Source organism: Elgaria multicarinata, chromosome 6 (genome assembly GCF_023053635.1).
Source record: "Elgaria multicarinata webbii isolate HBS135686 ecotype San Diego chromosome 6, rElgMul1.1.pri, whole genome shotgun sequence".
Lineage (NCBI taxonomy): Eukaryota > Metazoa > Chordata > Lepidosauria > Squamata > Anguidae > Elgaria > Elgaria multicarinata.
The window spans coordinates 106,602,417-106,629,769 of record NC_086176.1 but is presented as its reverse complement, the minus strand read 5'-3'; the positions used below and the strand labels follow the sequence as shown (position 1 = coordinate 106,629,769).

At 43.2% G+C, this 27,353-nt stretch overlaps 1 protein-coding gene across 1 annotated transcript in view; it reads left to right on the top strand.

The window, feature by feature from the left end:
- Nucleotides 1–27,353, top strand: part of DCC (DCC netrin 1 receptor) — a 1,200,544-nt gene that overhangs the window by 458,526 nt on the left and 714,665 nt on the right. The window contains 1 exon segment of the mRNA XM_063128256.1: nt 5,342–5,662. Within this exon segment, the coding sequence (XP_062984326.1) occupies nt 5,342–5,662 (321 nt within the window).

The following is a 27,353-nucleotide window of genomic DNA, read 5'->3' as shown; positions in this document are numbered from 1 at the left end:
AGAACTGGATTACTCTTCCCTGTAAAGAGAAATGCAGATTTGGCTTGAATGTTCTTTCAGCAACGCCTTGGAGAGGAGACATACCATTCCTGTAGCATGTAACCCAATGACTCTCACCTCTCGTTCCTTTACTATTGAACTGTTTTGGATTCTCCCGACACGATCATTTGGGGAAGGTTTAAATTTCTTTCACATCCTAAAAAGAATCTTCACCAGTTGTTCAAGCTGTTAAGCGCCATATACCAAAGCAATTTTCAGCTAACGGTAGCTTTTGGGAGTGAATCTGAATAGCTGAAATTGTGACTGAATGGCCGGGGTAATTGCATGAAAAGTGAGTTAATCTTTGTTTAACTCCTATGACTTTATGTTCTTGGCACGCTGGAAACTGACAGAGTGCCACAGTTTCAAAATAAGGGGATTGTTTTCCTGTGGTAATACAGCACTAGCAAAAGGGCTTAAATGGTTTTGCTAAAATGAATGGCGTCTTCGGTGGCGTGTATAAAATAACCCTTAAAAATCGAATTGCCGCTGCTTCTTTTCAGCGTCAAGGGAAATGAAGAGTGATCTAGGGCTGAGACCAGGGGTGATGAACCTGGTGGGCCGAATCCAGTTTGAAGAAATCTTGAGAGCCACATGGTAGCGAATAGAGCCATAAGCAAAATGGGAAGGGACTAAAACAAGCCAGCATATTTTACCTCAAAGTTCTTGCTAACAGTAACTAAGCCCAAGATGAGGCATTCGAACTGTTTAAATGGCTGGCAGGCAGAACATCAGTTGTGATCTACTAGTTGGTCACTGGACCATTCTAGGTCAATCTCACAGGAAGCTTTTCTCTCTGCCCTCTCTGGCTGGAATTGATCAGAGGTCTAGAAACAAAGCCCTATGAAGAGAGACTGAAAGAACTGGGCATGTTTAGCCTGGAGAAGAGAAGATTGAGGGGAGACATGATAGCACTCTTCAAATACTTAAAAGGTTGTCACACAGAGGAGGGCCAGGATCTCTTCTCGATCCTCCTAGAGTGCAGGACACGGAATAACGGGCTCAAGTTAAAGGAAGCCAGATTCCGGCTGGACATCAGGAAAAACTTCCTAACTGTTAGAGCAGTGCGATGGTGGAATCAGTTACCTAGGGAGGTTGTGGGCGCTCCCACACTAGAGGCATTCAAGAGGCAGCTGGACAACCATCTGTCAGGGATGCTTTAGGGTGGATTCCTGCATTGAGCAGGGGGTTGGACTCGATGGCCTTGTAGGCCCCTTCCAACTCTGCTATTCTATGATTCTATGATTCCTTTCCTGGTGGTAGCATGGAGGTCTGGGGGTTTGTGGATGAGGTGGCCACTGCAATTTCTGAGTCAAGAGAGGGAGAGCGGAAGGAAGGGGAGAGCAAGGCGTTGCCTCAAAGTACCCGGGGCACCTCAAAGCAGCTGCTTCCGACACTTGCCTTGCCTTCCTCACCTATCTGAAAGGAAGGATTAGGAAACAACACCCTGTTGGGAGCTGCTTCACCAAAAAAACCCTCTTAACATTTCTCCCCCTGGCCTTTCTCCAAAGGGCCATTTTTAAAGGCCTGAGAGACTGGAAGAGTCCTCTGCAGGAAACTGCTGGCAAGCGAGGGCAGGTGGAGAACTGCAGAATAACTTTATTTTGAGCGTCTTTATTTCTAATGCTCCTCCTCCTCCTCCTCTCTCTTTGGCCTTAGCTAGACCTAAGGTTTATCCCAGGGTCATCCCTGTTCATGTAAATGACAGACACGATATCCTGGGAACAGGCAGGGATGACCCCAGGACGATCCCGGGATAAACCCTAGGTCTAGCTAAGGCCTTACTCTCTGGCCATTTCTACACCAGCCCAATAGGCCGGGCTGGCCACGGCTGGGTCCCTGTGTGTCCAAATGATGCACAGGGACTCCCGGGGGCAGGGGAGATGGGCACGGGTTTTCCCAGGGATAAAGAAACCCTGGGAAAACCCAATTTTTCCTGTGGTCTCAGGTTCATCCTGAGACCACAAGAGGTGTGGGTATTCCTCCTCCCTGCATGTAGCGGGGGTCAGAAGAGGGAAGGACCTGGGCTGGGGGCAGTCCAGTGACATCGGGGGTGAGGTGGGGAGCAGGGTTGGGCCTTTTTTTAAAAAAGAAAAACTTACATTTTGCTGGAGCACAAGTGCTCTCTGGCTCCTATTGCTTTTTTAAAAAAATGGCGGTCACGATGGGCGTGATGTCCCTCTTCACTTCTGGGATGTTGTGCGGCCGTCTGAATGCAGGGTGATGATCCCGGGAGACAGAAATCCTGGAATGTCCCCTGCATCCCTCTTTCCCCTGTAGGTGTAGAAAGGGCTTCTCTGTCTGTCTGTCTGTCTGTCTCTCTCTCTCTCTCTCTCTGTCTCTCACTGTGTATGTGTGTGTGTGTGTGTGTGTGTGTGTGTGTGTTTCCTTCACACACCACAGCTATGGAATGCTTTATCCTAGACTATTATTGCAATGTTTCCTTTATGTCCATTTATCAGTCTGTACTATCAAGTCTGTGTGTGGTAGGGGTTGGGGGGAATCTACTCCTGTGTTCAGCTGTGTGGGTGGAAAATCCCTTCACTGTCTCCAGGACTTTTCTGTAGCCTTGCTTCACCTATTGATAGAGGCAAGTGACATCAAAATTGGATTCCTTCCCCCTTTCCTTTGAAGCTGCAAGCGCAGAGGTCATGAGTAGACTGAGGCTTTTGCTAGACCTACCATTAAATCCGTGATGGAGGAGGGGAGAGCCCACGATGCAACTATCGCGGGCTGTCGCGGTACTCCAGACGTCACGAGCGATGAGCTCAAGAGGAGAGCCATTGTGTTCGCCATTTTTAAAATTTTCTTAAAGGGGCGATGCGCACGAACGCTCGTGTGCTCAGGTAAGGTTTTTTTTTTTAAAAAAAAATAACTTGATTTTCCTGCTCCCCTCACTCTGCGCCCCGTGCATGGCTTCTCATGGCTACACGCGAATAATTGTGCAGAGCCGGGAAAAGCCGCAGAACGGGCCACACACTCGCGGTCTCGGGCTTAACCCGAGACTGTGGGAAAAACTGGGGCCAAAGGATATGCTAATATCCTGGGGCCAGGCAGGATTGATCCCTGCCTGAGCCCGGGATCCCCTGTGCGTCATCTGGACACACAGGGACGATCCCGGGTATCACCCTGGGATATAACCTGGTCTAGCAAAGGCCTGTGGGGTAACTGTAGAGGGACTGAACTGAGGCAGACTGTGGACGCTTTCTCTGTTGTGACACCCTGGCGGTGGAATGCCCTCCCTTGGGAGGCCTGACTGGCACCAACACTCGCTTCGTTTCAGTGCCAAGTTAAAACATGGCTTTTTATCAAAAGCTTTGAGGGCGAAAGTTGCCCATAGTTTTAATTTGTTTGTATTGCTTGGAAATTTCCTACTGGTTTTAGGGTTATGAATGGCTTCATACATTTTTAGCTGTGTGCATTATTTATTGTTTTATACTGTTTGGTTTTATCTGTACACGGCCCTGAGATCCCAACGATATAGAATGTGATGCAAATGTTTTAATAAATAAATAAATAAATAAATAAAGTATTACATTTAAAATGTAATTTTAAATACGTTTAAAATGCAATTTTGAGTGTTAAATAATGCATTTTCCAAAATATGTATTTTTTAAAAAATGCTTTTTGGTGCAATTTCAAATCAAGAACTATGCTGGAATATTTGGGGAGAGCAAATGCCAGTGGATAACTAAGATCTGGTCTGCATATTAGTGTGAGATGTGCAGATGAAGCCAGTTTGTATATAAATTTGCAAAGATCAAAGTCTGCAAGCATCCCTACCGATTCACGCCTGTGGCTGAATGTAAACTGATATGCTCAAGGTGCTGGCAGAACCTGCTCACAACTGTCATGATGTCTGGAAATGTAAACCTTTGATAAGTTTCTGAGAAATTCCAGGGTCTCCCAGGGTGCAGCTTGAAACCTCTATAATAGAAGTTAGTGTCACCAAAGCTCCACAGATCTCTTTTGAGTGTCTGTGAGCATTTCCGTTTTTGCAGAAAGATGTAGTACTAGTTTTGGTGGGTTGTTGTGGTTTTTTTAAAAACGAAATTGCAAGCAGATAAAAACTTCCTGACTGTTAGAGCAGTGCGACAGTGGAATCAGCTACCTAGGGAGGTTGTGGGCTCTCCCACACTAGAGGCATTCAAGAGGCAGCTGGACAACCATCTGTCAGGGATGCTTTAGGGTGGATTCCTGCATTGAGCAGGGGGTTGGACTCGATGGCCTTGTAGGCCCCTTCCAACTCTGCTATTCTATGATTCTATGATTCTATGAATGAGATGTGTGTATTGTACTTTGGTACTGGTGGGCAGAGCTTGATGACATTGGGAATGTGCTTTATCTTCTCTTATCTTGGTGAGTTCGAGAAAGCCTTATTGAATCATGGCAGTCCACTTAGGAGTGTAATTCATCTCTGTGTATGCAGAAGTAATAAACTACTTCCAGCTAAGCCCTTAAAATAAGAAATATGTAAATCTGAAGTTAGCGTTAGGCCCCTGTTTTGGGGAAATTTAAAGCTAGCTTCTCCTTTTTTTCCTTTATGGCATCTAAACTTGGAAGCCCTAGGGTAGATTGGGTTGGCTTCATTGATTACAAATTAGTCTCTCTTCCCTCGTTATTTTCTTTGCACAGTTTGAGAAGAACCCAATTTATCCTCGTCCAGGTTTGTTCAGAAAAGACTTGTTTTTCTTAAAGGGCATTTGCAGAGTTGCCTCCAAATTTCTCCCAAAGCAAAACTCGAGGCAGATCGAGAGGGCTGTGCTTAGGTGAAGGATTAGTTTAATTTCTCAGAGGGTTTCGTACGAGCCTACATCATAGTCAAATGCTGCCTAAAGTGAGATTCAAGGTTGATTTGCATGCTCCCACACTGGCAACACATTGGTAGGAATTTCAAAGGTAGTTTAGACAGGGAAATATCTCAGCAGGTTTTGCCTATCCCAGGAGTAGTCAACTTGGTTCTCCCCAGATGTTTTGGACCAGAACTCCCATAATCTCTGACCATTTGCCATGTTGGCAGAGGCCAATGAGATTCATGGTCTTAAATATCTGGAGAACACCAGGGCTGGATCTACACTACTGCTTTAAAGCATTTTAAAGCACTTTATAACAGTTTTGACAACTGTATATGGAGTGTGTCTTGGGCCCCAACAGTTGTCAAAACCGTTACAAAGCACTTTAAAACACTTTAAAGCAGTAGTGTAGATCCTGCCCAGGTCCTGGCACATCAACAAAGATAAACTCTGCTTTTCTAGGATTGTGATGGACTAACCGGGCTGTTCTTGGCTGTTCATCTCAACAGGCACACAGATTAAGGGATTTACAACATTGCAGTTCCTGATTGAACCTTCGGATGCTGTTACCATGAGAGGAAGTAACGTATTGCTCAACTGCACTGCAGAGTCAGATCAAGGGTTTCCAGTCATCAAATGGAAAAAGGATGGTGTCTTTTTAAACTTGGCAGTGGATGAGAGAAGGCAGCAGTTTTCCAATGGGTCTCTTTTGATACAAAATATAGTCCATTCGAGACATCATAAACCTGATGAGGGCCTTTATCAATGTGAAGCATCGTTAGAAGGAATTGGAGCCATCATCAGCCGGACAGCCAAAGTCTCAGTAGCAGGTAAGAGATGGTCCTTTTTTGTACAAAGAGAAGATGTATTCATGCTCAGCTAACACGGATGGCTTTATCTGTGAAATACATTATTTCTGTTGTTTGCAAATGGAGGATAAAGGCTTTGCCTAATCTTTGCCAGGATGCAGGTCCTCAGCGGGTCTTGATCAGGCAGGGATTCAAGCTACGCACTTCCAACTAGCTGTGCCCTAAGAATGGCCCTGCAGAGAGACCATCTGGATAAAAAAGGAAACATCTGTAGAGCAAAAGATTGGAGAGAGTCAGGAGGTATCCTCTGAGCCCAATTAGGCCTTCCAGGTCAGGCTTGCTCACTAGTCTGCAGATGTAGGGATCTGTATTTTGGCTGCTTGGTCTTTTTTCCCCATGACTTGACTTGCCCCTCTCCTGAAGTGACAGAGGGTTTCACATGAGCCTACATCACACCCTTGCAAAGATCCATGGTAAATGTAGACTGAGAAGTTCCTTGAAATGCTAATTCCATTTGCTAGGCGAGAAACGAAATGGAAGGGCTGTTGCCTTCATGACCTGCTGGTGAGCATCTCAGAAGCATCTGGGAGGTGACTGTTGGAAACACGAAGCTTGGTTAGATGTGCCCCTGGTCAGATCCAGCAGCACTCTTCTTAAATATTCTTATATTAAAATGAAATGATATTAAATTCTCATAAAGGACAGATGAAAACCCAGGCTCCAGAACTGTAGGAATGTTCACCAACACTCCAGCCTAGCCGTACTGATGTGCAGACATGGTGATGATTAGCCCCAGGAAATTGGTTCTTGTGCAAACAACTTTTAAATTTAAATAAGTGTAAGGACAAAAGGGGAAAAGTTTTTTCCTTAAAAAGAAAGCTGTTTCTCTTCCACAAAAATGAAGTTCGACATGACGTTACTGCCACAGTAATTTATTTCTGACAAGCTACTATTCATGCTTAAATATGTCTAATCAGCCCTTTGTTGCTGTGTGATATTTGAAGCATGTTTATTATCTTCAAAAACAAGAGGAAGCCTTTGAAGCTAGAAATTAACTGCTTTCCAGATTAATTCAGGGTCAGAAAAAAAGAAAACACTAAAGTTTTGAAGAATATGAAATGTACTATTATTATTATTATTATTATTATTATTATTATTATTATTATTATTATTATCTCCTTCTGCTTAGCTTTCCTTGGCTGATAGAAATTCATTAGAGTACTTACTGGATTCAGAAGCATTCATTTCCAGCGTGTGAGTGTGTGTGTGTGTGTGTGTGTGTGTGTGAAGTGCCTCTTATACAGAGCTGACACAAATTGGCCACTTCTGGAATCACAAGATGATTTGGGGTGTTTAACAAATACTTGAATTCAGATTTATGACCCTTGTGAAGGTTGGCAAATTCAACACGTTGTTCCATTAGGATGTTGAAAAAGTTCCACTATTCATACTTGGTAATCTGTTCTCTTGTACTTTTGGAAATTTGCTCTCTTCAGTTTGTCATGATATATTGGCTTATCCAATCAATAGAACTTTGAAGAGAACCTCCAAATTATGAATGAGGGCTGAAGAGAAGGAATCCTGATGTGAATGCGTAATGTAGGACTGAGGACCTGCTATAGTCTCCCTGACCAAAATGCTCAGGGTGATCTTGAAATGGAGACTGAAATCAGGGGTGCATTCAAAGGAGGAAGTGTTGTAATAATGGGTGACTTAAATTATCCTCACAAAGATTGGATAAATTCATGTTCCAGACATGACAAAGAGGGGAAATGTCTAGATAGCCTAAAGAAGTATGCTCTAATCCTGTTGGTCATGGAAGGGCAGGTAATCCCCGGTCTCTAAATGGTTTGAGACCAAGGCCATAGCTAGACCTAAGGTTTATCCCTGGATCATCCAGGGGTCAAACCTGTTCATCTAGGTGACACACAGGGGATCCAGTGCTCAGGCTGGGGTGAACCCTGGATGATCCCAGGATAAACCTCAGGTCTAGCTGTGGCCCAAGATACTCGAAGGACCGCATAAGCCCATATCAGACTGCCCACACTTGAAGAACAGAAAGAGAGGCCTTCTCGTTTGCCCATCCGTCAGAGCAATTATTTGCGTGAGCACACGGAAGAGGGCCTTCTCTAAATTAGCCCCACACGTCTGGAACAAGCTCCCATTGGAGGACCGCCATGCCTTATACTTGCAGGCTTTTAAGAAGGCCTTGACAACATTTTATTTACCACGGCCTTCTCATGATATGACTACTATTGTTGCTACTATTGACGTTGTTGTTCTTGCTGGTTTTATTGTTGGCTTTTATTGTTTTTAATTGCTATATGATTGCATTTGTGGTTTTACTGCTTTTAATATTTTATCAATTGTTATGTATTTCATTGTGAGGGCTTCTGTCTTTGCATCACACCTGGCACATTTGTAACCATCTTTCTACATGGTAGCCCCTTTCCTATTAATGGAATAGTTGAGATGTTATGAAGATGGAGTGCTTGATTTTAAGAGGGTTAAAAGATTCTGGAGTTGGGGGAGTTATAGTTAGGGTGAAGTATTTCTGCAATCAGCTGGATGGAGAGAAATATTTGCTTATGTGAGGGAATAGAAATATTGTTAACTGATCTGGAAATGCACTTAACACAACCCTGGTTAAAATACTGACAGCACATCACTGACTTAAGGCACTGAGCAGATGGAAGATAAGAAAGAAGAGAAAAATAGTAAGGGTGAAAAAAAAAGGCAGAGCTTGCCTGGTGGCATATTTCTCTCGGTAAGGCGGGAGCTTTAGAAGAATATGACTTCCTTAAGAAGGTTGTTGCTTGGGGTGAATTCATGCAATGAAGGAGTCATGATAATAATTTCTAACATTATGCATGCTACAGAGAATGCACACTCATAATACTGGAATTCATGGATACCCAATAATGCTGATTTGGCATTAGGTCCAAGAAAGATATAATAAAATATTGCTTTCACACAAATGCGGAATGCATTATGTTTCATATAATAGTTACTTAGATGAACAATTCTTTGTAGATCATTTTTCAAATTCACAAAGCAAGTTTAAAGTTAAGGGTATTGGAGGTCCACATGCCTGACAGAGGCCAACTTGAGAAAATTATGGGCTGTTCAGTCTGCTCAGGTGGCAAATTGAGACCACGATTTGCATATAACTAAGGACTTGGCAGCTGAGATTTGCACAAATTTCATATTATGGCTGTAATTTGCAAAAGTTACGCAACACTTGTGACTGCAATTTGCGTATGTTGTCCCTTTTACGGGGGGGGGGGGGAGAAACCACACAGAAATTCATGAGTTCTGGCAGGCCCAGCTCACGAATACAAGCTGAGTTGGGGCTCTGGGGAAATCCGTAAAGCCCCAAGAGGGTCAGATTTCTCTGTGACGGACATCCCTAGCTGATACAGAGTGAAGACGATCAGAATGATGCATGATAATTCAGAGGAAAGCATGCCCTGGCTGTCCCCTCCTTTTCATTATTATTATTATTATTTATTTATATAGCACCATCAATGTACATGGTGCTGTACAGAGTAAAACAGTAAATAGCAAGACCCTGCCGAAATGCAGGCACGGCATAGGCTCTTCCCATCTGACCCTCCTCAGGTTACCATAATAATAATAATAATAATAATAATAATAATAATAATAATAATAATATTTCTTACCCACCTCTTCATTTTGATCGAGGTGGGGAACAATAGTACATATAAAATACATAAAATTGAATTAAAACTGAATTATCATTGTTAAAACATCCTCCTAAAATTCCACTGGATAGGCCTGTGGGAAGAGATCAGTCTTTATATCTTTCTTGAATGCTAATAAACTGTTATGTTGATGAGTCTCCTCTGGCAGACCATTCCAGTCTGGGAGAAGCAGAAGAGTAGGTCTTCTGGGTAACAGTGGTCAGCCTAATTTTGAATGACTGAAGTAGATTCTTCCCAAAGGACCTATTTAAAACATTTCTGGGCCACCTTTCAGGGTAGAGTCCCTTACAAGGCAGCTTACAACAAAAAATATGTAAAATATTAACAGCAATAACATATTTAAAATATTAAAAACATGATTGCAATAAAACAGCAATTAAAACAATAAAACCAACAATAACAGCAATAACAATACACATCATGGGAAGGCCATGGTATAATAACATGTTTTTAAGGCTGTGAACATAAAAAATGAAACAGTAAAAGATTAAAAAAAACATTAAAGCAGCATATTAAAATTGTTCAATTTAAAATAGAATACCAATAAAAACAGTGACTGGTCAGTTAAGGAATGCTTCCTGGAAAAGTGCTGTTTTTAGGGGAGCAGCACAGTATTGGCACCTCCAGAGGCAGGGAGGTCGAAAAAGAAGGGGCCACCACACTAAAGGCTCTTCTCTGGTGGACTCCAATTGAGCCATAAGTAGAGATGTAAAATTTCCAGAAATTTTGAAGCCATGGAAAAAAAACCCAGGTTTTTTCGGGGGGGAACGGCATTTTTCGGAAAAATTGCAATAATGCAATATTAGCACTTTTTACAGATCGAAAATCACTTTGTTACTTTAGAAACATAAAATGTAATTACGTCCAAGTTGGTTTGGCATAAAATTATTACATTTGGTATATTAAAGGTACAGTGTATTCAAACAATTACTACAAATTGAATTTACCTTTTTACTTTTTTTGGTAACAAATGGAGCTACAAGTGCCTGAACTGTTAGGAACACCTGAGCTGTTTTGGGGTTTGCCAGTTTATGAGGAGCAGGCAAAAAACGATAAAAACAACAACAGAGGAAACCATCAACATTAGAAACAAAGAAAATTATTTATGTCTCTGCTAATCCTCCACAGTGTCAAGCAGACATCAAGCACCCATTCCCATAAAAAGAACTGAGAAAAAGGGGGGACCAAGCTTCAATGAATATGCATGGAATTTAATCAAACTCATTTTCTGAGCTCCAGCTATCACTATCAGTTTTACTCTCTGCTTCAATGGCAGTGCTGCCCCCTAGAGGCAAAAATGCATCTTGCTCTTGCATTTGAGAGTTGTAGTCTCAGTTTGCAACCTAGGACTTGCTTGTCCTTGGTGCACAGAAACTGTAATAATTTGATACTGTACATAGTTTTTAGAAATCATTTGGAGAAGTAAATACCTGAACACCTTGTCTTAAACATTTTATTCATCATGCTAAAATAAAACATCCTGTAATCCGTTTTTTCTTCATTTTTTCCATTTTTCAGAAAAAGCAAAACAAAAGAAGCTTAGGAAAAAAAATGGGGAAAACTGGTTCCCCACCCCTGAATTTTTCTGTTTTTTTCCCGGGCCTTCACATTTCTAGCCATAAGATTGATCGATCGATTAATAGATAGGGCTTATTCTATATAAATGAAAGGAAGTGGCTTTTTGCATGTCCTCGATAGACTTGAACAGCATACATTTGATTGTTATGAAAGTTTTAGCATTTGTTCTACCTCTATCTGGGATGGTTTTAGGCATAGTGAAAATTTCAGCCACACACATACACGAAAACAGGCATGACACAGAAGCAGCACAGAAAGAACACACCAGTAAAACAGAATGGATTGAATTCAATGGCCTGAGAAAGCAAAAGGGTCTTTGCCTGGTGCAGAAATGACTTTAACGCAGGGCCTCTGGGGTAGGAGTCTTCCCGAGGACAGCATTCCACAACCAGTGTGGTATCACTTCTGATGGCTCTTTCTGAGAAAGGTCCACCATTGAAGTTCAAAACCACAACATAAAAGTACAACCAGAATAAAACTGAGCAGCAATGCAGAGATTTAAAATGCAGGTATTAAATATAGATTCTAAACAAAAGAGCTAGAAGACTAGGATGCTAAAATTTGAAAATACTGGGGAAATAAGATCTTCACCTGGCACCAGAAGGAGTACAAGGTAGGTTCCAGGCAAATCTCTCTAGGGAGCGGGGTGCCACAATAGAAAAGGCCCTCTTCTTGGTATTATTATTATTATTATTATTATTATTATTATTATTATTATTATTATTATAATTATTTACATTTATATACTGCCTCATACCTGAAACTCTCTGGGCAGTTCACAAAGATTAAAACATTCAACATTAAAAACCAATATACACATTTTAAAACCATAGAAAGCATAAAAACAGATTACGTACCAGGACAGACAATCTCTAAAACAACTATTCTGGAGTCAGTTAAAAAAAAAACCTGTTAAATGCCTGGGAGAAGAGAAAAGCCTTGAGCTGGTGCCAAAAACGATGACAATGTTGGCACCAGGCGAGCCTCGTTGGGGAGATCATTCCATTATTGGGGGGGGGCACCGCTGAAAATGCCCTCTCCCTTGCTGCCATCTTCTGAGCTTCCCTCTGAGTAGGCACCTGGAGGAGGACCTTAGATGTTGAGCATAGTGTACGGGTAGGTTCATGTCAGGAGAGGTGTTCCATCAGGTATTGTGGTCCCAAGCCGTGTAAAGCTTTATAGGTTAAAACCAACACCTTGAATCAGGCTTGGAAATGTACAGGCAGCAAATGCAAGCAGGCCAGAGTTGGTCTTACATGTTTGAAACTTCTGGTTCCTGTTATCAATCTGACCACTGCATTTTGCACCTGCCTCACTTCCTTTGGCAGGAGAAGTATCCCTGAAGATGATTTTATGGTCTGGGAGGTAAATATGACAGGAGACAATCCTTCAGACTACCTGGCCTCAAGCCTGTTAAGGCTTTGAATGTTAATACCAGAACTTTGAATTGAGCCTGGACATGGACTGACTGCTAGTGCACCTTAAATCTATGCTTTAATGCACAAATGATCCTTTTATTTCATAAATAAGGTAGTGGTTATTGTTCTGTAGTGGTTAGAGTGTTGGACTGGGAGTCGGGAGATCCAGGTTCTAGTCCCCACTCAGCAATGGAAACCCACTGGGTGACTTTGGGCCAATCACAGACTCTCACCCCAGCCTACCTCACAGGGTTGTTGTTGTGAGGATAACATGGACAGGAGGAGGGTTATGTATGTCGCCTTGGGTTCTTTGGAGGAAAAAAAGGCGGGATATAAATGCAATAAATAAAAGAATAAAATAAAACATGCCCTGGTAATTATGAATTGTAGAACAGGAAGTAACAATGACAGATGCTGTTTAAATAGACAGCACACAGAGACACAGAACTCCCTGTATGTTGAATCTTGAATATATCTAAGAACAGGTCTGTGAACTTTGGTGCGAATTTCAACACCGTCTCTTTGTCCTGCCTCTCAAATGGTTAAGAGAAATTCCAAACTCTGGGCTTCTGCAATCTCTCTTTGGCACATGAAAGCACAACTGGGATTGTACAACTGCACGCTAAAGCAGCAATTTTGCTAAACACACTGGGTCTGTTTCCAGACATCTTTTTTAAAATTGTTTCCATCAAAACTAATGGTGGTATAATACGTTGGACTGTTCTTGATGAATGGTCTCAGAAGCTGTCATGTTACCCAACGTTAAATAGGTTTTGATACATTTTCTTTTTCAGATAAGCCTCCCCCCTTTTTAAAAGAAAGGCTATCATTCTAGAAAAGATATTAAAATAAATGACTTGCACTTTAATATTTCATACAGCAGTTAGGGATGGATTTGGTCACTGAATTATTACAATCTAATATTAGCCTGTATCATTTGGAGACAATAGGGTTGTTTGCAGCATTTTAAAATCTTGATTCTGTGTCTTGGTTACATGGCGTGAATCAATGTCTTTCACAGTTATGAATGACAAACCACAGGGATCCATAGAGTCAAACATATTTTCTTCCAGTAGAGACTCTGTGCTTGATTTCATCTCATTTGTAAGGCATTAGTAGTTCATAAACCAGTTCCTGATGGAAGTAGTCGATTTTACTTAGTGTCATAACTGCGCAGTTGTTTAAAAAACTTGAGGGGCCGGTGAAATTTCACACAAACAAAAAGCTGAAATGAATTTGGAGGTTGTTCCTCAAGTAAAATGGCTGTGGAATTTTGAGTAAAGCTAAAGGAGTCAGATAAGAATTGCACTCAGATTATAAATGGATTTTACTTTATGTGGTATTTTAAAGGAGCTTCTGGCACCAGAAAACCACACATAGGGATGTATGAATGTGGTGAAACCCGAAACCACGGGTTCCTGTGGTTCGCTGAGTGGTGGTCAAAGACTCTCAAGACACAATTTCTCTCTCTTTAGAAGGTTTATTACGAGCAGCGCTGCAAGGAGGCAGTCTGAGGAAACTGCCCAATAATTTCAGGCAATGTCAACATATTTATAGGGTCAGTTCTCTTTAGATACCATGGCAGAACTTTCCCCACCAATCATAATACAGCTCTGAAAATGCAACAACCAATGAGAAGCTAAGCATTTAGGCATGTACAGAGTATGAGTGCTTCTCTGACTAGAAGATACTACATTGCAAAAGTTACAGGAAAACAACTCCATCTGTTACTTTCTCGGTTATCTTGCTTTGCAGACATCCTCCACCCTCTGACTGCCGGCGTGGACAACGCCTATTTTGTCACACAGTTTCGACATCAACTTAATTCTAAAAGCAATTGCAGCATTACAAATAAGTTTAAAAGAACAGGAAACCATGAACTTTATGAACTATAGCTAAGGATGATAGGCCATTTTCCTATACCTAGGGGCATAGTAAAAGAACCAGCTAAATTTCCACGACAATGAATCAGCAAAACTCGAGTCACTGAAATTGTCTGAATTCCATCTCGAAGTTCATTCCATCTCAAGTCTGTATCAGAAGGGAAGTTTCTTCTATTTCCCTCTCATGAAAACCCATGTGTCTTTTTGTGCATATTTCCCCCAAATGTTCACATCAATGGTATGCACCTTTGAAATGTAGAGCTCTATCAGACATGGAGAAATCATGGTTCCCTACCGTCGCTGCTCTGCCCTTGCTCCTCTGCCACAATACTTCCTCTTTCTTCACGGAGAAGAAAGAGGAAGTAAACAAAGATGACGTGGCCCATTCAGGGGCCATTTTTATCGCACCACTTTTCCTGCACACCACAGGAAATGGCGACACATTCTGTTTCCCAAAAAAGTTAGATTTTTTTTTGGGGGGGGGGGTCTATTTTGTCATGGGAAGAAGGCAAGAAAGAGCAGGAGGGGCATGGCAGGCAGATGGTGGCATCTAAAGGATGTGCAAAAAAAAGTGAGTGGGCAGCAGTGAGCGTGTGATAAAATGCTTGTCTGATGAAACCTGGACTCATTCTTCTCCCATTGATTAAAGTTAGGGCCCCCACCACATCTGTCCCTGGGCCCAGTTCACTGGGCTATAGCACGTTCACAGGCTTGCTGTTCAAGTGCCCCACAGTCTGACAAGCAGCCGGCAGCCATCCACCCTCATCTGGAGCCTCCATTGCTGTGCAAGATGGAGGCTCCGGAAATTATATATTTCCTACTTTGTGTAAATAGTGGGCGTAAAGGCCCCATTTACACAATGTTGTAGGCCTTTAATCTTGCGCAAATGGGCCTTTACAGCTGCCATTTATGCAACATAGGAAATTCCCAATTTCCAGAGCCTCCACTGTGCACGGCAATGGAGGCTTGGATGAGTTTCGATGACCTTGCAGCTTCATCAGGTGCTCGCAGAGTGGTGGTGGGCAGTGACGGGCTTAGCAGGCATCCAACGGAGCCGGAAGTGGGTAAGTCTGCCCATTCCTAATTAAAGAATATTTGCGTGTATTTGTCAAATGTATGCACGCTGTCAGATGCATTGCAAACTCAAAAATGCATGGACCTTGACTGCAGTTTGTGTTTGGGTCCATTTTCTGTCTGGAAGGGGCGAACATGGTGAATCCTGATCAAAAATGAACTGAAACCAATTTCTCATATATCCCTAAGCACAGGTTTGTGCACAGCAGGTGCATCTTCATTCCCAGCTCCCACTTGATGGCTACTTACAGCCTAGTCCTGACACATTCCTACGAAGGCAAAACATCCAAGGAACAGCCGTGGGTGCTGGAAGAGTGTTGACATGAGTAACAGCATTTCTCAGGAGGTTTCCAATCCCCCTATCCCACTCCATCTCACAACTGCTGTCCATTGCCTTGGCTGCACGTTTGAAAGTTGTCCGACTCCCTAGATTTGGAAGATAAGACATAGACTCAGGGGTGGTGATGAAATGTGTGTGTGTGTGGGGGTGTCTTTCAGCAAGAACCCCAGATGACCCCGCATCACCAGCAACCCTGGCACACTAGGAACCCATCCTTCCACCATCACCCAACCTGGGTCACACTACCCAGAAACCAGAGAGGATACGGTGACCATATGAAAGGGAGGACAGGGCTCCTGTATCTTTAATTATTATTATTATTTATTTATATAGCACCAACAATGTACATGGTGCTGTACAGAGTAAAATAATAAATAACAAGACCCTGCCGCATAGGCTTACGTTCTAATAAAATCGTAATAAAACAATAAGGAGGGGAAGAGAATGCACCAAATAGGCAGTATAAAAGTCAGAACAAAATCAAGTTTTAAAAGCTTTAGGAAAATGAAAAGTTTTTAGCTGAGCTTTAAAAGCTGCGATTGAACTTGTAGTTCTCAAATGTTCTGGAAGAGCGTTCCAGGCGTAAGGGGCAGCCGAAGAAAATGGACGAAGCCGAGCAAGGGAAGTAGAGACCCTTGGGCAGGTGAGAAACATGGCATCAGAGGAGCGAAGAGCACGAGCGGGGCAATAGTGTGAGATGAGAGAGGAAAGATAGGAAGGAGCTAGACAGTGAAAAGCTTTGTAGGTCAACAGGAGAAGTTTATATTGGATTCTGAAGTGAATTGGAAGCCAATGAAGAGATTTCAGAAGTGGAGTAACATGGTTGGAGAGAAAAGGGAATTTCAACAGGTGTCATCTGTATGCATGTAGCACCTGATGAAATTCCCTCTTCATCACAACAGTTAAAGCTGCAGGAGCCCTGCCCTTTTTGTTTCTTGTCTAGTGTAGCTCCTGCAGCTTTAACTGTTGCGATGAAGGAATTTCGCCAAGTGCAGCATGCATACAAATGAAACCTGCTGAAATTCCCTTTTCTGCTGAAATTCCTTCCCAAATATAGGGAGTCAGACAACTTTCAAATGTGCAACAAAGGCAATGGAGCTGCTGAAATTCCTTTTCTATACAACTGTTAAAGATTCTGCCCCCCTTTTCATGTGGTCATCCTAAACTACAAACCTCCCCAGTGCTGACAGAACCAATGTCTACTAAAACAGGGGAGACCCCTTTAACCATGAGAGCCTTTTCTTGTCGGAAGTGAAGACAGCCACAGAGACCCAGAGGCAACCCTCTTTAAATCTCAGACTAAGGTTGAAGGCTGCAGGCACAACACCTAAGTCTCCTTCTGTGGGTCTCCAGCTTGAATTCTACTTGGAACTGGCAAAGGTGTAACCATGAAACTTGCGCTTTCTCACACACATAGCCTTTTCTGGCTATGACCAGCCCCTGAAACAGAACAGAAAAGTGCATCTTGGTAAAAGAAAACAGAACAAATGAAATCTGTGTTTTTAATCAGCCCCGAGATGTTTTCTGCATGGTGCTGACAGTGCGCCACAAATCATATCCTTCCAGGACTTCTCAAGGGCTCTCCAGGCCTGAGCAATCGCCATTTGTAAAATTGTTCTTGGCTGGAGAGGGAATGAGAGCAGCAAAGAGAAACTAAGAGGCTGCCTCCTACTTTAACATCTTATTAAAAGTCCCAATTTAACAGGCTACTGATTATTGGTATTTCTCGTAATTGGTAGGTCTGAAGATAGAGACATTACATCAAGCCATTTGCTTTTCTTCTTTCATCGACACCCCCTGGGTCAATGCACCAAGTTTTCTCTGGCTTTACTGGCTTCCATAAGCATAGGGCGTGGGGTGGGGATGGGGTGGGGGGCACTTGGCAAGTTAGGGAGGAGAGAAGGACCTTTTTCTTCAAGTATCAATTCCATGCATTGGTAATGATGAGAAGGATAATGACACAGGTGATTGAGCTCTGATAATTTGATAGAATAAATCATGAATTTCCCGAGGATACAGGCCAGGTGTTTTTCTTTTGTCACTAATTGGCGAGACTACAGATTGACATGCACATTTGGCTTCCTCGTATTTTGTTTGCAGATGTCACTTTCACATCTGGAAGCATGTTAAAAATCTAACACTAATGAAAAATGCCAGGAGGGAGACAAGACGTTTAGGTGTTTTCACGCTTGAGCCAATAACCATGTTTCGTTTTATTTTCATTTATTTATTATTTTTCCTCCAAGGAACTCAAGGTGGGGTACATGGTTCTGTCTCCCACTCCCACTTTATCTCACAACAACCCTGTGAGGTAGGATAAACTTAGGGCCTATCTACTGCTGCCTTTTCCTCCGGGATCATCCCGGGATCATCCCTGTACATCCAAATGACACACAGGGGATCCCGGAAGCAGGCAGGGATGACCCTTCCATCTTCCTGGGATAATCCTTAGTTGTAGAAAGGGCCTGAGAGACGGGAACTAACTGAAGGACCCCCGGTGAGCTTGGGGAACTTTGGAGCTCTTTGAAGCTTATCTGGAATTCCATAATGGCCAAATGTGTCATGATGGACATTTTTGTCTTGTCTGCACTAAAAGGCCTGGTCAGTTAGGATTCAATGCAAATAATGATGGTTGGGAAATACTTTAGCAATTTTCAAAACTTCTGAAATTCCATGGCAGGTATACAGAAGTTCGGATCATAGAATCATAGAGTTGGAAGGGGCCTACAAGGCCATCGAGTCCAACCCCCTGCTCAATGCAGGAATCCACCTTAAAGCATCCCTGACAGATGGTTGTCCAGCTACTTCTTGAATGCCTCTAGTTCCATTGCCATACTGCTCTAACAGTCAAGAACTTTTTCCTGATGTCTAGCTGGAATCTGGCTTCCTGCAACTTGAGTCCATTATTCTGTGTCCTATACTTTATGATGATTGAGAAGAGATCCTGGTCCTCCTCTGTGTGACAACTTTACAAGTATTTGAAGAGTGCTATTATGTCTCCCCTCAATCTTTGTTCTCCAGGCTAAAGACCTAGTTCTTTCAGTCTCTCCTCATAGGGCTTTGTTTCCAGACCCCTAATCATCCTGGTTGCCCTCTTCTCATTCCCCTCCAGCTTGTCTGCTTTCTTCTTGAATTGTGGTGCCCAGAACTGGATGCAATACTCAAGATAAGGCCTAACCAATGCCGAATGGATGGGAACCGGTACTTCACACAATTTGGAAGCTATACTTCTGTTAATGCAGCCCAAAATAGCATTTGCTTTTTTTTTCAACCACATCGCACAGTTGGCTCATATTCAGCTTGTGATCTACAACAATTCCAAGATCCTTCTCACTTGTAGTATTACTGAGCCAAGTATCCCCCATCTTGTAACTCTGCATTTGGTTTCTTTTTCCTAGGTGTAGAACTTTGCATTTATCCCTGTTAAATTTCATTGGGTGGGGGGAGAAATTAATTCACTTCACATTTTAATGCAGACTTAACAAATGTTGTACTTTTGAAACTAAACTTGGACCAAAACTCAGTTATCCTTCAAAATTCACATTCCTTCACATTTTGCAATGGAGGTCTCCAATCAAAAATGCATTGAAATGTGTATATTTGGGGAAAGTGCACAAAAGTATGAGAGCCAGTGTGGTGCAGTGGCTAGAGGATTTGACTTGGACTGAGGAGATCTGGGCTCAAGTCCCCACTCGTCCATGAAGCCAGTCATGGACTTTTATTCAAACCTACCTCACAGGGTTGTTGTTGTGAGGATAAAATGGAGAGGAGGAGGATTATGCACACCACCTTGGGTTCCTTAGAGGAAAAAAGGCGGGATAAAAATGTCATAAATAAATATAATATAATATATGTATATTAGTAAAAATAACATTAAAATTGTTAGGGCTGTGCACAGGGCCCCTGAACCGCTTCAGATCCTGATCTGGATCTTCTGGATCAGGCCGGAACCGCTTCGGGTTGATCTGGACCTCCCCTGATCCAATCCGGAACCAGTTCTGGGGTGAGTTCTGGAGGTCCGGATCGATATTTGGACGCCATTTTGCCTCTCCTTCCCCACTTACTTTCCTCCACGGTGGAGGCAGGTAACTGGGGATGGGGGGACAAAATGGGGGCCGAATAAGCCCCCTTCCCCCCTCCCCTGGCTCCGCTGCCATTGCTGCATGGACTGTAGTGGCGGAGCCAAGTAAATCCCCCCCCTTCCCCACTTACCTGACTCTGCCGCTGTGGCCGCACGGACCGTGGAGTGAGCGGAGCATACCCCTCAAAACTGATTATGTAAGAAAAATTGCTGTGTGTGTTTATTTGTTCAGTTGCTTCCGACTCTTTGTGACTTCATGGACCAGCCCACGCCACAGCTTTCTGTCGGCCGTTGCGACCCCCAGCTACCCCAAGGTCGAGTCCGTCACCTCCAGAATATCATCCATCCATCTTGACCTTGGTTGGCCCCTAGAAAAATTGCTAGTAGAATATATTTGAGACAAAATTTGTGCACCAAATTTATTTATTTATTTATTTTATTACATTTATATACCGCCCCACAGCCGAAGCTCTCTGGGTGGTTTACAACAATTAAAAATAGTAAACATTAAAAGTATACAAAAATTAAAAAAAACATAAAAACAGTATAAAAACAACAGTATCCATTTAAAAACAACAATTCTGGGGTCCATCAAAAACAAACTTAATGTTGTTAAATGCTGTTAAAATGCCTGGGAGAAGAGGAAAGTCTTGACCTGGCGCCGAAAAGATAACAATGTGGGCACCAGGCGGGCCTCATCGGGGAGATCATTCCACAGTCAGGGGGCAACCACTGAGAAGGCCCTCTCCCTTGTTGCCATCCTCCGAGCTTCCCTCGGAGTAGGCACTCGGAGGAGGACCTTAGATGTTGAGCGCAGCGTACAGGTAGGTTCATGTTGGGAGAGGCGTTCCATCAGGTATTGTGGTCCCAAGCCATGTAGGGCTTTATAGGTTAAGACCAGCACCTTGAATTGGGCTCGGAAACATATAGGCAGCCAATGTAAGCAGGCCAGAATCAGTGTTATATGCTCAAACCTCCCTGTTCCAGCTATCAATCTGGCCACCACATTTTGCACAAGCTGCAGGTTCCGGACCGTCTTCAAAGGCTGCCCCATGTAGAGGGCATTGCAGGAATCTAATTTGGAGGTTACCAAAGTATGGACAACTGAAGGTAGGTTATCCCTGTTCTGATAGGAGCGTAGTTGGGCCACCAACTGAAGTTGATAGAAAGCACTCCGTGCCACCGAGGCCACCTGAGCCTCAAGTGACGAAGATGGTTCTAGGAGAGCCCCCAAGCTACGAACCTGCTCCTTCAGGGGGAGTGCAACCCCATCCAGAACCGGTTGAACTGCATGCATTAGATGAAAAATGCACAAAAATACATTTTTTCATGTAAACTTAAAACCAAAACAAAAACAGACTCCCGAAGCAGTGGTCCATTGGCCACTCATCACTCGTGTATTAATAAAATATACCCCAAAAGCAGCAACATTGAAAATAACTTGTTTCCCCAAAGGATCAGAGTTTGTGCTTTGCTTTTCCGGAGTCTCACATTGATTTGTTTGGTAGCATTGAAATAACAGATGTCTATATCTTGGCAACAGACAATGCAAAGGGGAGAAAGAAAATCTGACCAAAAATGTATCCAGCAAGTTTTAAATGTGTTTGAATTTGCACTTTTATGAACAACATATCAATATTTCTCTGCTATGGATTTTTTTTTTTAAAGTGTGGCTATTACGTATCCACTGAATAGCAATGCATGTGAGGCCTTTTGGTGACTACTTGGGATTACAGAAGGATGAAATTTTCCAGTAGTGCTGATGCTTACTTTGATGAAGATTTGATATTCCAAGGTTCTTTCTGCAAGGAGTATCAATTGCTCGGGAAATCCCTTGATGTGCTGCCTGTGTGGAGAATAACTATGTTTTGCATTGTACTGAATATGAAGAATGGCACATGCATTTTCAAGTTTTGCTGGAGGGCATTTGGGAAAATCCATGCAACTGGTATTTCAGAGGAGTACTGTCTCTGGCCATGGCTAGTCAAGGCCTATATCCCAGGATTGTCCCGGGATCATCCCTGTGCATCCAAATGACACACAAGGGATCCCGGGAGCAGGCAGGGGATTTGCCTGGGATAATCCTTAGGTCTAGCTATCTATTTGCCTGGGATAATCCTTAGGTCTAGCTAAGGCCGAAATCTTGCATTTCCAAACAGGCTTTACTTCAAAGCCTAGGGTTCAGTTACTTTTCATTTTTTTAAATCTTTTTATTCTCAGGAATGCTCTACCTCTTTCTTGGGGAGTCAAGAGCCATTCCAGGGAAGCATTCAGATGAAGCATTCTGAAATTCATCATGCATGTGTGTGGGTTAATCACTCTCAAACTCATTTCAATCAGTATCAGACCACTTAATTATCTCCACAGAGTGAATCAGTGCTCAGACTTCCTGGGTAGCTCTTAATTGAATTAATTTTACTATTCATAGTAATCTCCATTTTCAGTGTTTTAAGGAGTCTCCATCCATCCAGTCACTGGCAAGAAGATTTTAAACTTAAGTGGGTTATGTGGTTCTTCTGGATCCCTGAGTCCTTGTAGTTAGAAATATTACCAAGCCTAGAGATGTGTGAATGAGCATGCCAAAGTTCTTTGAATTCTATCCAATGTTTATTCCGATCCGAGTCAGATTGGGAGCTTATTTTTCCTTCTTCTTTTTGCATGAAAATCCACACATATTTTCATTCAGATTTATCCAGTTGTACGCATCAGTTGCATCCATCTTTGAAATGTACACAATCTTCTCCCATTGAGTAAAGCGTATTTGTGTGCATTTTTCAAAATGCTCAGAAATGTATGGACTTTGACCACAGACTGGGTCTGAATTTGTGCTCTGTCCAGAAGGTCCGAACTGTGTAAATTCTGATTAAAAATGAACTGAAACAAATTTCTCATGCATCCCCAGTTATTCCTGTTGTGGAAGATCCCCATTTCTTACCTCCAACTATGTGAATACCTGCACATTTTTTAATGCCTAGAGAACAATTTTACATCTTCACTGAATTTGTGTGTCAGTGTGTGTGTGTGTGTGTGTGTGTGTGTTTTGGGGTTGGCTATGAGGTTGTTGAGTCTACCTGGAGATCTAGTTTTTAAGTCCTCCAAGCATAATTTACTGTTTTACTCTGTACAGCACCATGTACATTGATGGTGCTATATAAATAAATAATAATAATAATAATAATAATAATCTTCTCTATGAGGTAAGGTCACAATGTGTATAGCTGTGTATATACACCTTAGCTGTGTATATTTATTGTTAGCTGTGTATATTTATTGTTTTATACTATATGCTTTTATCTGTGTGCCGCCCCGAGATCTTAATGATATAGGGTTGGGTACAAATATTTTAAATAAATAAATAAATAAATGTCTGGGACTGTTTAGCTTAGAAAAATGAAAAGTAAGGGGAGACACGATAGACGTCTACAAAATTTCGCAAGGTCTGGAGAGCATCCATGCCACTCTCTCAAAAATTCTAAATGTGCCCACTTGTCCAAAAAGGATGGGGTTCCCTTTTAGTCCTTTCTCTGCCTTTTTGAGTCAATATCTAGAGCTAGATCTGCTCAATAGAACTGAAAGTGGTAAAAGTGCCCGGTGAAACCATACCAGGCTTATGGTGCCCCTATTATAAATGCCCCACTTGACCTGATGGTTCTCAGTATTCATATTGTCCAATTTTCAGTGGCCACTTGTAGGCTGTGGAACTACCTCCCAAGATAGGCTAGGCTTGCTCCTTCTTTGATGTCCATCCACCAGCAGGAAAAGACTGCTTTATTTAAGAAGGCCTTTAATCTGTAAGTGGCTCTAATGCGTTGGGGACTGTTTTTAATCATGCTTTCTCTCTCTCTCTGTTATGTTTTTATTGCATTTTAATGTAAAGTTGTAAACAATTTTAATTGGTTCTGTAAGCTGTTTGAATGCCATTTTTGGTATATAAATAAATAAATAAATAAATAAATAAACAAACAAACAAACAAACTTTATATTATTGTTCCATTTTGCTCTTGTAGTGTCTAGTAAAGGTTTAAGAATTGAGATGTAGGCCTTAGCTAGACCTAAGGATTATCCCAGGCAAATGGAGGGGTCATCCCTGCCTGCTCCTGGGATCCCCTGCATGTCACTTGGATGCACAGGGATGATCCCGGATGATCCCGGGATATAGGCCATGGCCCTACTCTCAAAGCATTCGGTTTAGATAGGAATATAGCATGGAATCAAAGGCAGGTATGATAATGATTGTTATCCATCCATGCCCACGGTGGTGTGTGTGTGTGTGTGTGTGTGTGTGTGTGTGTGTGTGTGTGTCTCAATAACAATGTCTGTTTTGACTAGAAGAGAGAATGGGCAAGAGAAGCACGGGAACCATCTGTGTAACTGCAGTAAGTTTCCATGGGAGATGGGGATTAAGAGTTTCAGCCAAAGACTTTAGGGAATACCTGAGTAGCAGGCAAAATCGGGAAGAGGAAGAAACTGCAATTCAGGGAGTTCTGAAACGATGTTGCAGGCTTGAGCAGCAGCATGGAGTTTGGGTGGCATTGTTCCTAGGGAGGGTCGGACCACACCGAACTCTTGCCACTTCCCAATCCTAGTGAGTGGTGTGGTGTGGACCGCGGGGGCTTAGCAGCAGGGTGCAGGTGCCTGCTCCCACGACAAGCCACCATTTTCCACAGAAAGGGCGGCTCATTCTTGTCTGTAAATGTCCCATCTGCGCAAATGGAGGCTTTAATGGGGCGATTTACACACCATTACAGGCCTTCATTCCTGTAATGTTGCAGGCATGGGCCCTTGAAGTCTCCCATTTGTGTAAATGGGATACTTACGGAAAAGAACAAGCAGCCATTTGAGTGGAAAATAGCACCCAGCTCAGTGTGCTCTGAGTTGGGAAAATGCTGGGAGCTACAGACTGGTGTCCGGTGGGGGGTGGGCAGGGGGGATGATGATTTCTCACTGGCCTTTGAGCCCCAACTGGATGTCCCACCATCCCTAATTGTTTCAGAGAGTGGGAGATCATTGGGTGGGCCCGCACAGCTGAACTGAGGAGCATACAATCTGATCCTATAAAACCAATGAAGGTATCTTGACTCCAACACTGCTTCATACAATGACAGGTGAAGTGACATCTTGGGAAGCGTGCCAGGTAGGGATGTAAGAGGATGTTGTTTCTATTTATTTTACATCTTGTCTTAACTGAACCACTCAGGGAGTTCGCTTTTATTAGAATGAACCTTGGGGTGGGGTGGGTAGCTTTACATGGTTCCTGGATGTTAAAGGCAAAGACGGTAGAGAGAGAAAGGACATCCTGTTTGTGGATCTAATGTCTCAAAAGGAACTTGTGTGGGGAAGAGAGGCAAGCAATATCCCCATCTCCCCCTTCCATGCTCTGTTTCATATGTTACACCACATCAGGAGTCTGATAGGAGTCTATTAGTTTATGCTGGTCTGAAATGTGTCACTGTAGAACCTTTTTCCCCTTGTGGCTGAAGCAGCTTCTATGGCACATTAAAGTTTTTTGCAACTACCTGAATATTATTTTCTTCTTCTCGCTTAGCCTTTTCTCTCTCCCAACCAACAACCGGCCTCCTTCGAGGATGGCTCACTCCCAAATGAGCAAGAACATTAATGTGTTGTGTCAGCATTTCGTCCCTTGTGGCCTTCTGTCTTGCCCAGGAAAGCCCACCTCTTGCTTTCCTGTCCATCCAAGTGGCATCCACTTCCCCTTAGGCCATTTCTTCAACTGGAACCTACCAGATGGAGATGCCAGACTGCAAGAAGCTAAAGACAAGATCACAGTGTCCTAAAAGGTCACTTTTGGCTTGCACGAGCCCTAAATCTGTAATGGCCCATTGGTTACATAATCTATCTAGTTAAGGGAAGTTGCGGAAGTGGAAAGCGAAATAACGAGACGAGACAACAGTGTTGGATTTAAAATAGGGCCACGTTTATTTAAGTTGAGGAAATGGTGATGGAGGCCTCAACGGGCATCCTAACTAGGCCACTTATAGGCCATATTGGGATCGGGCGAGCCCCTGGTATCCAGATGGGTGGGGCTTGTAAGCCACCACCCATCCCGATTCCCCTTTAGGGGTAGGGAGACCTTCCGATGTCACTCCCACTCACGATACAAAACTCTGAGTAAGTGAGTAAGGTTGGCCTCAGAGGTAACCCTTATCCTATCATCTGGTGTCACAGGACTCCCAGATGTGGGCCTCAGATGTTACCAATCACCTCAATGGTGCCTAAAAAGGGGGCTCACCAAACCTAACCTTGTTCCCGATGCCCGTACACCTGCCCCCAAGATAAATGCAACCGAATGAAGCCAAATTAACAATTAATATTCCCCTACTGTCTTACAGTGTGAATTAGGTGAAAAACTCCCAATCATAAAGAGATTTGAGAGCAAAAAATTCCTACTTGACCCCCCGAAGGGCAACCAGCGAACCCACACCGTCTACAAGGAGGGAGGGAGGGAGCCTCGAAACAAAGGAGAGGCCAAGGGGAGGGTGTTCCTCCTTATAAGTGATCGCCCACGCCACCCGCCTCGTGGCCTGATGAGGAGGCAACCAATCAGGTGCCTCCACGCCTCACCTCGTTCGCCCCGCTGCCCACAACCGCATCACCACACCCAGGCAGGGCTGGGCAGGGCTTAGTCTTGATTCTCCACCTGTAATACTCTCTCTCTCTCTCTCTCTCTCTCTCTCTCTCTCTCTCTCTCTCTCTCTCTCTGTTTCTCTTTCTCTCTCTCTCTCTCTCACACACACACACACACACACATGAGGGAGAGAGAGAGAGAAATAACCATTTTCATTCTCTGGTCCCTTGGTGTCCTGCAATGTTTTAAACACATGTTTTTTGCAGGAGGGACTGTGGCTCAGTGGTAGGGCCACATGTTTTACATGAAGAAAGTCCTAGATTCAATCCTTGGCATCTCCAGGTAGGGCTGGAAAAGAATCCTTTCTAAAAACCTGGCGAGCCATGGCTACCAGTCTGTGTCAACAATACTGGACGAGATGGACCAATGCATTGACACAGTACAAGGCATCCATAGAGGAAGAGCATCATAGGTTCCAATATAAACAGAGACCAGAGACAAAGGGCACCCTATGGGAGAGAACACAGGAACAGATGACTTAGCAACCAAAAACCTATGATATCCCATTGTTTCCTCTCCTCTGGGATGATTTTTCACTCCAGGACCCCCTGAAACACCATGCCCTGGACTCCAAAAACAGATTTGGTAGTGACAATGCCAGCTCTTGGGTTTTTGAGAAACCTTGGGTAAGGTACCCTCAGTTGACCTCCTCCCTCAATGAATCTACATCATCACTGCCGTTATCACTGGCTGCAATTGCTCCTCATCCTCTTTCTCTTCTTTGGTACCATTTGATTTTTTGATGGCCAGAGAGCTAGTGAATGAGTGTGCAGTGGCATCTGCTGCTGTTCCTTCTTACCACCAACATGGTCTGGGCCAGAACAGGAGGCAAGTGAACAGGCAATGAAGAGGAAGAGCAACCCCAGGAGGCTGTTGCCAGTGGGCCCTTGCTGGTATGGGGGATCTTTGGAAGGTCCAAACATGCCTACCCTAGATGCTGGCCCTGCTGGTAGAGATTGAAGTTTCA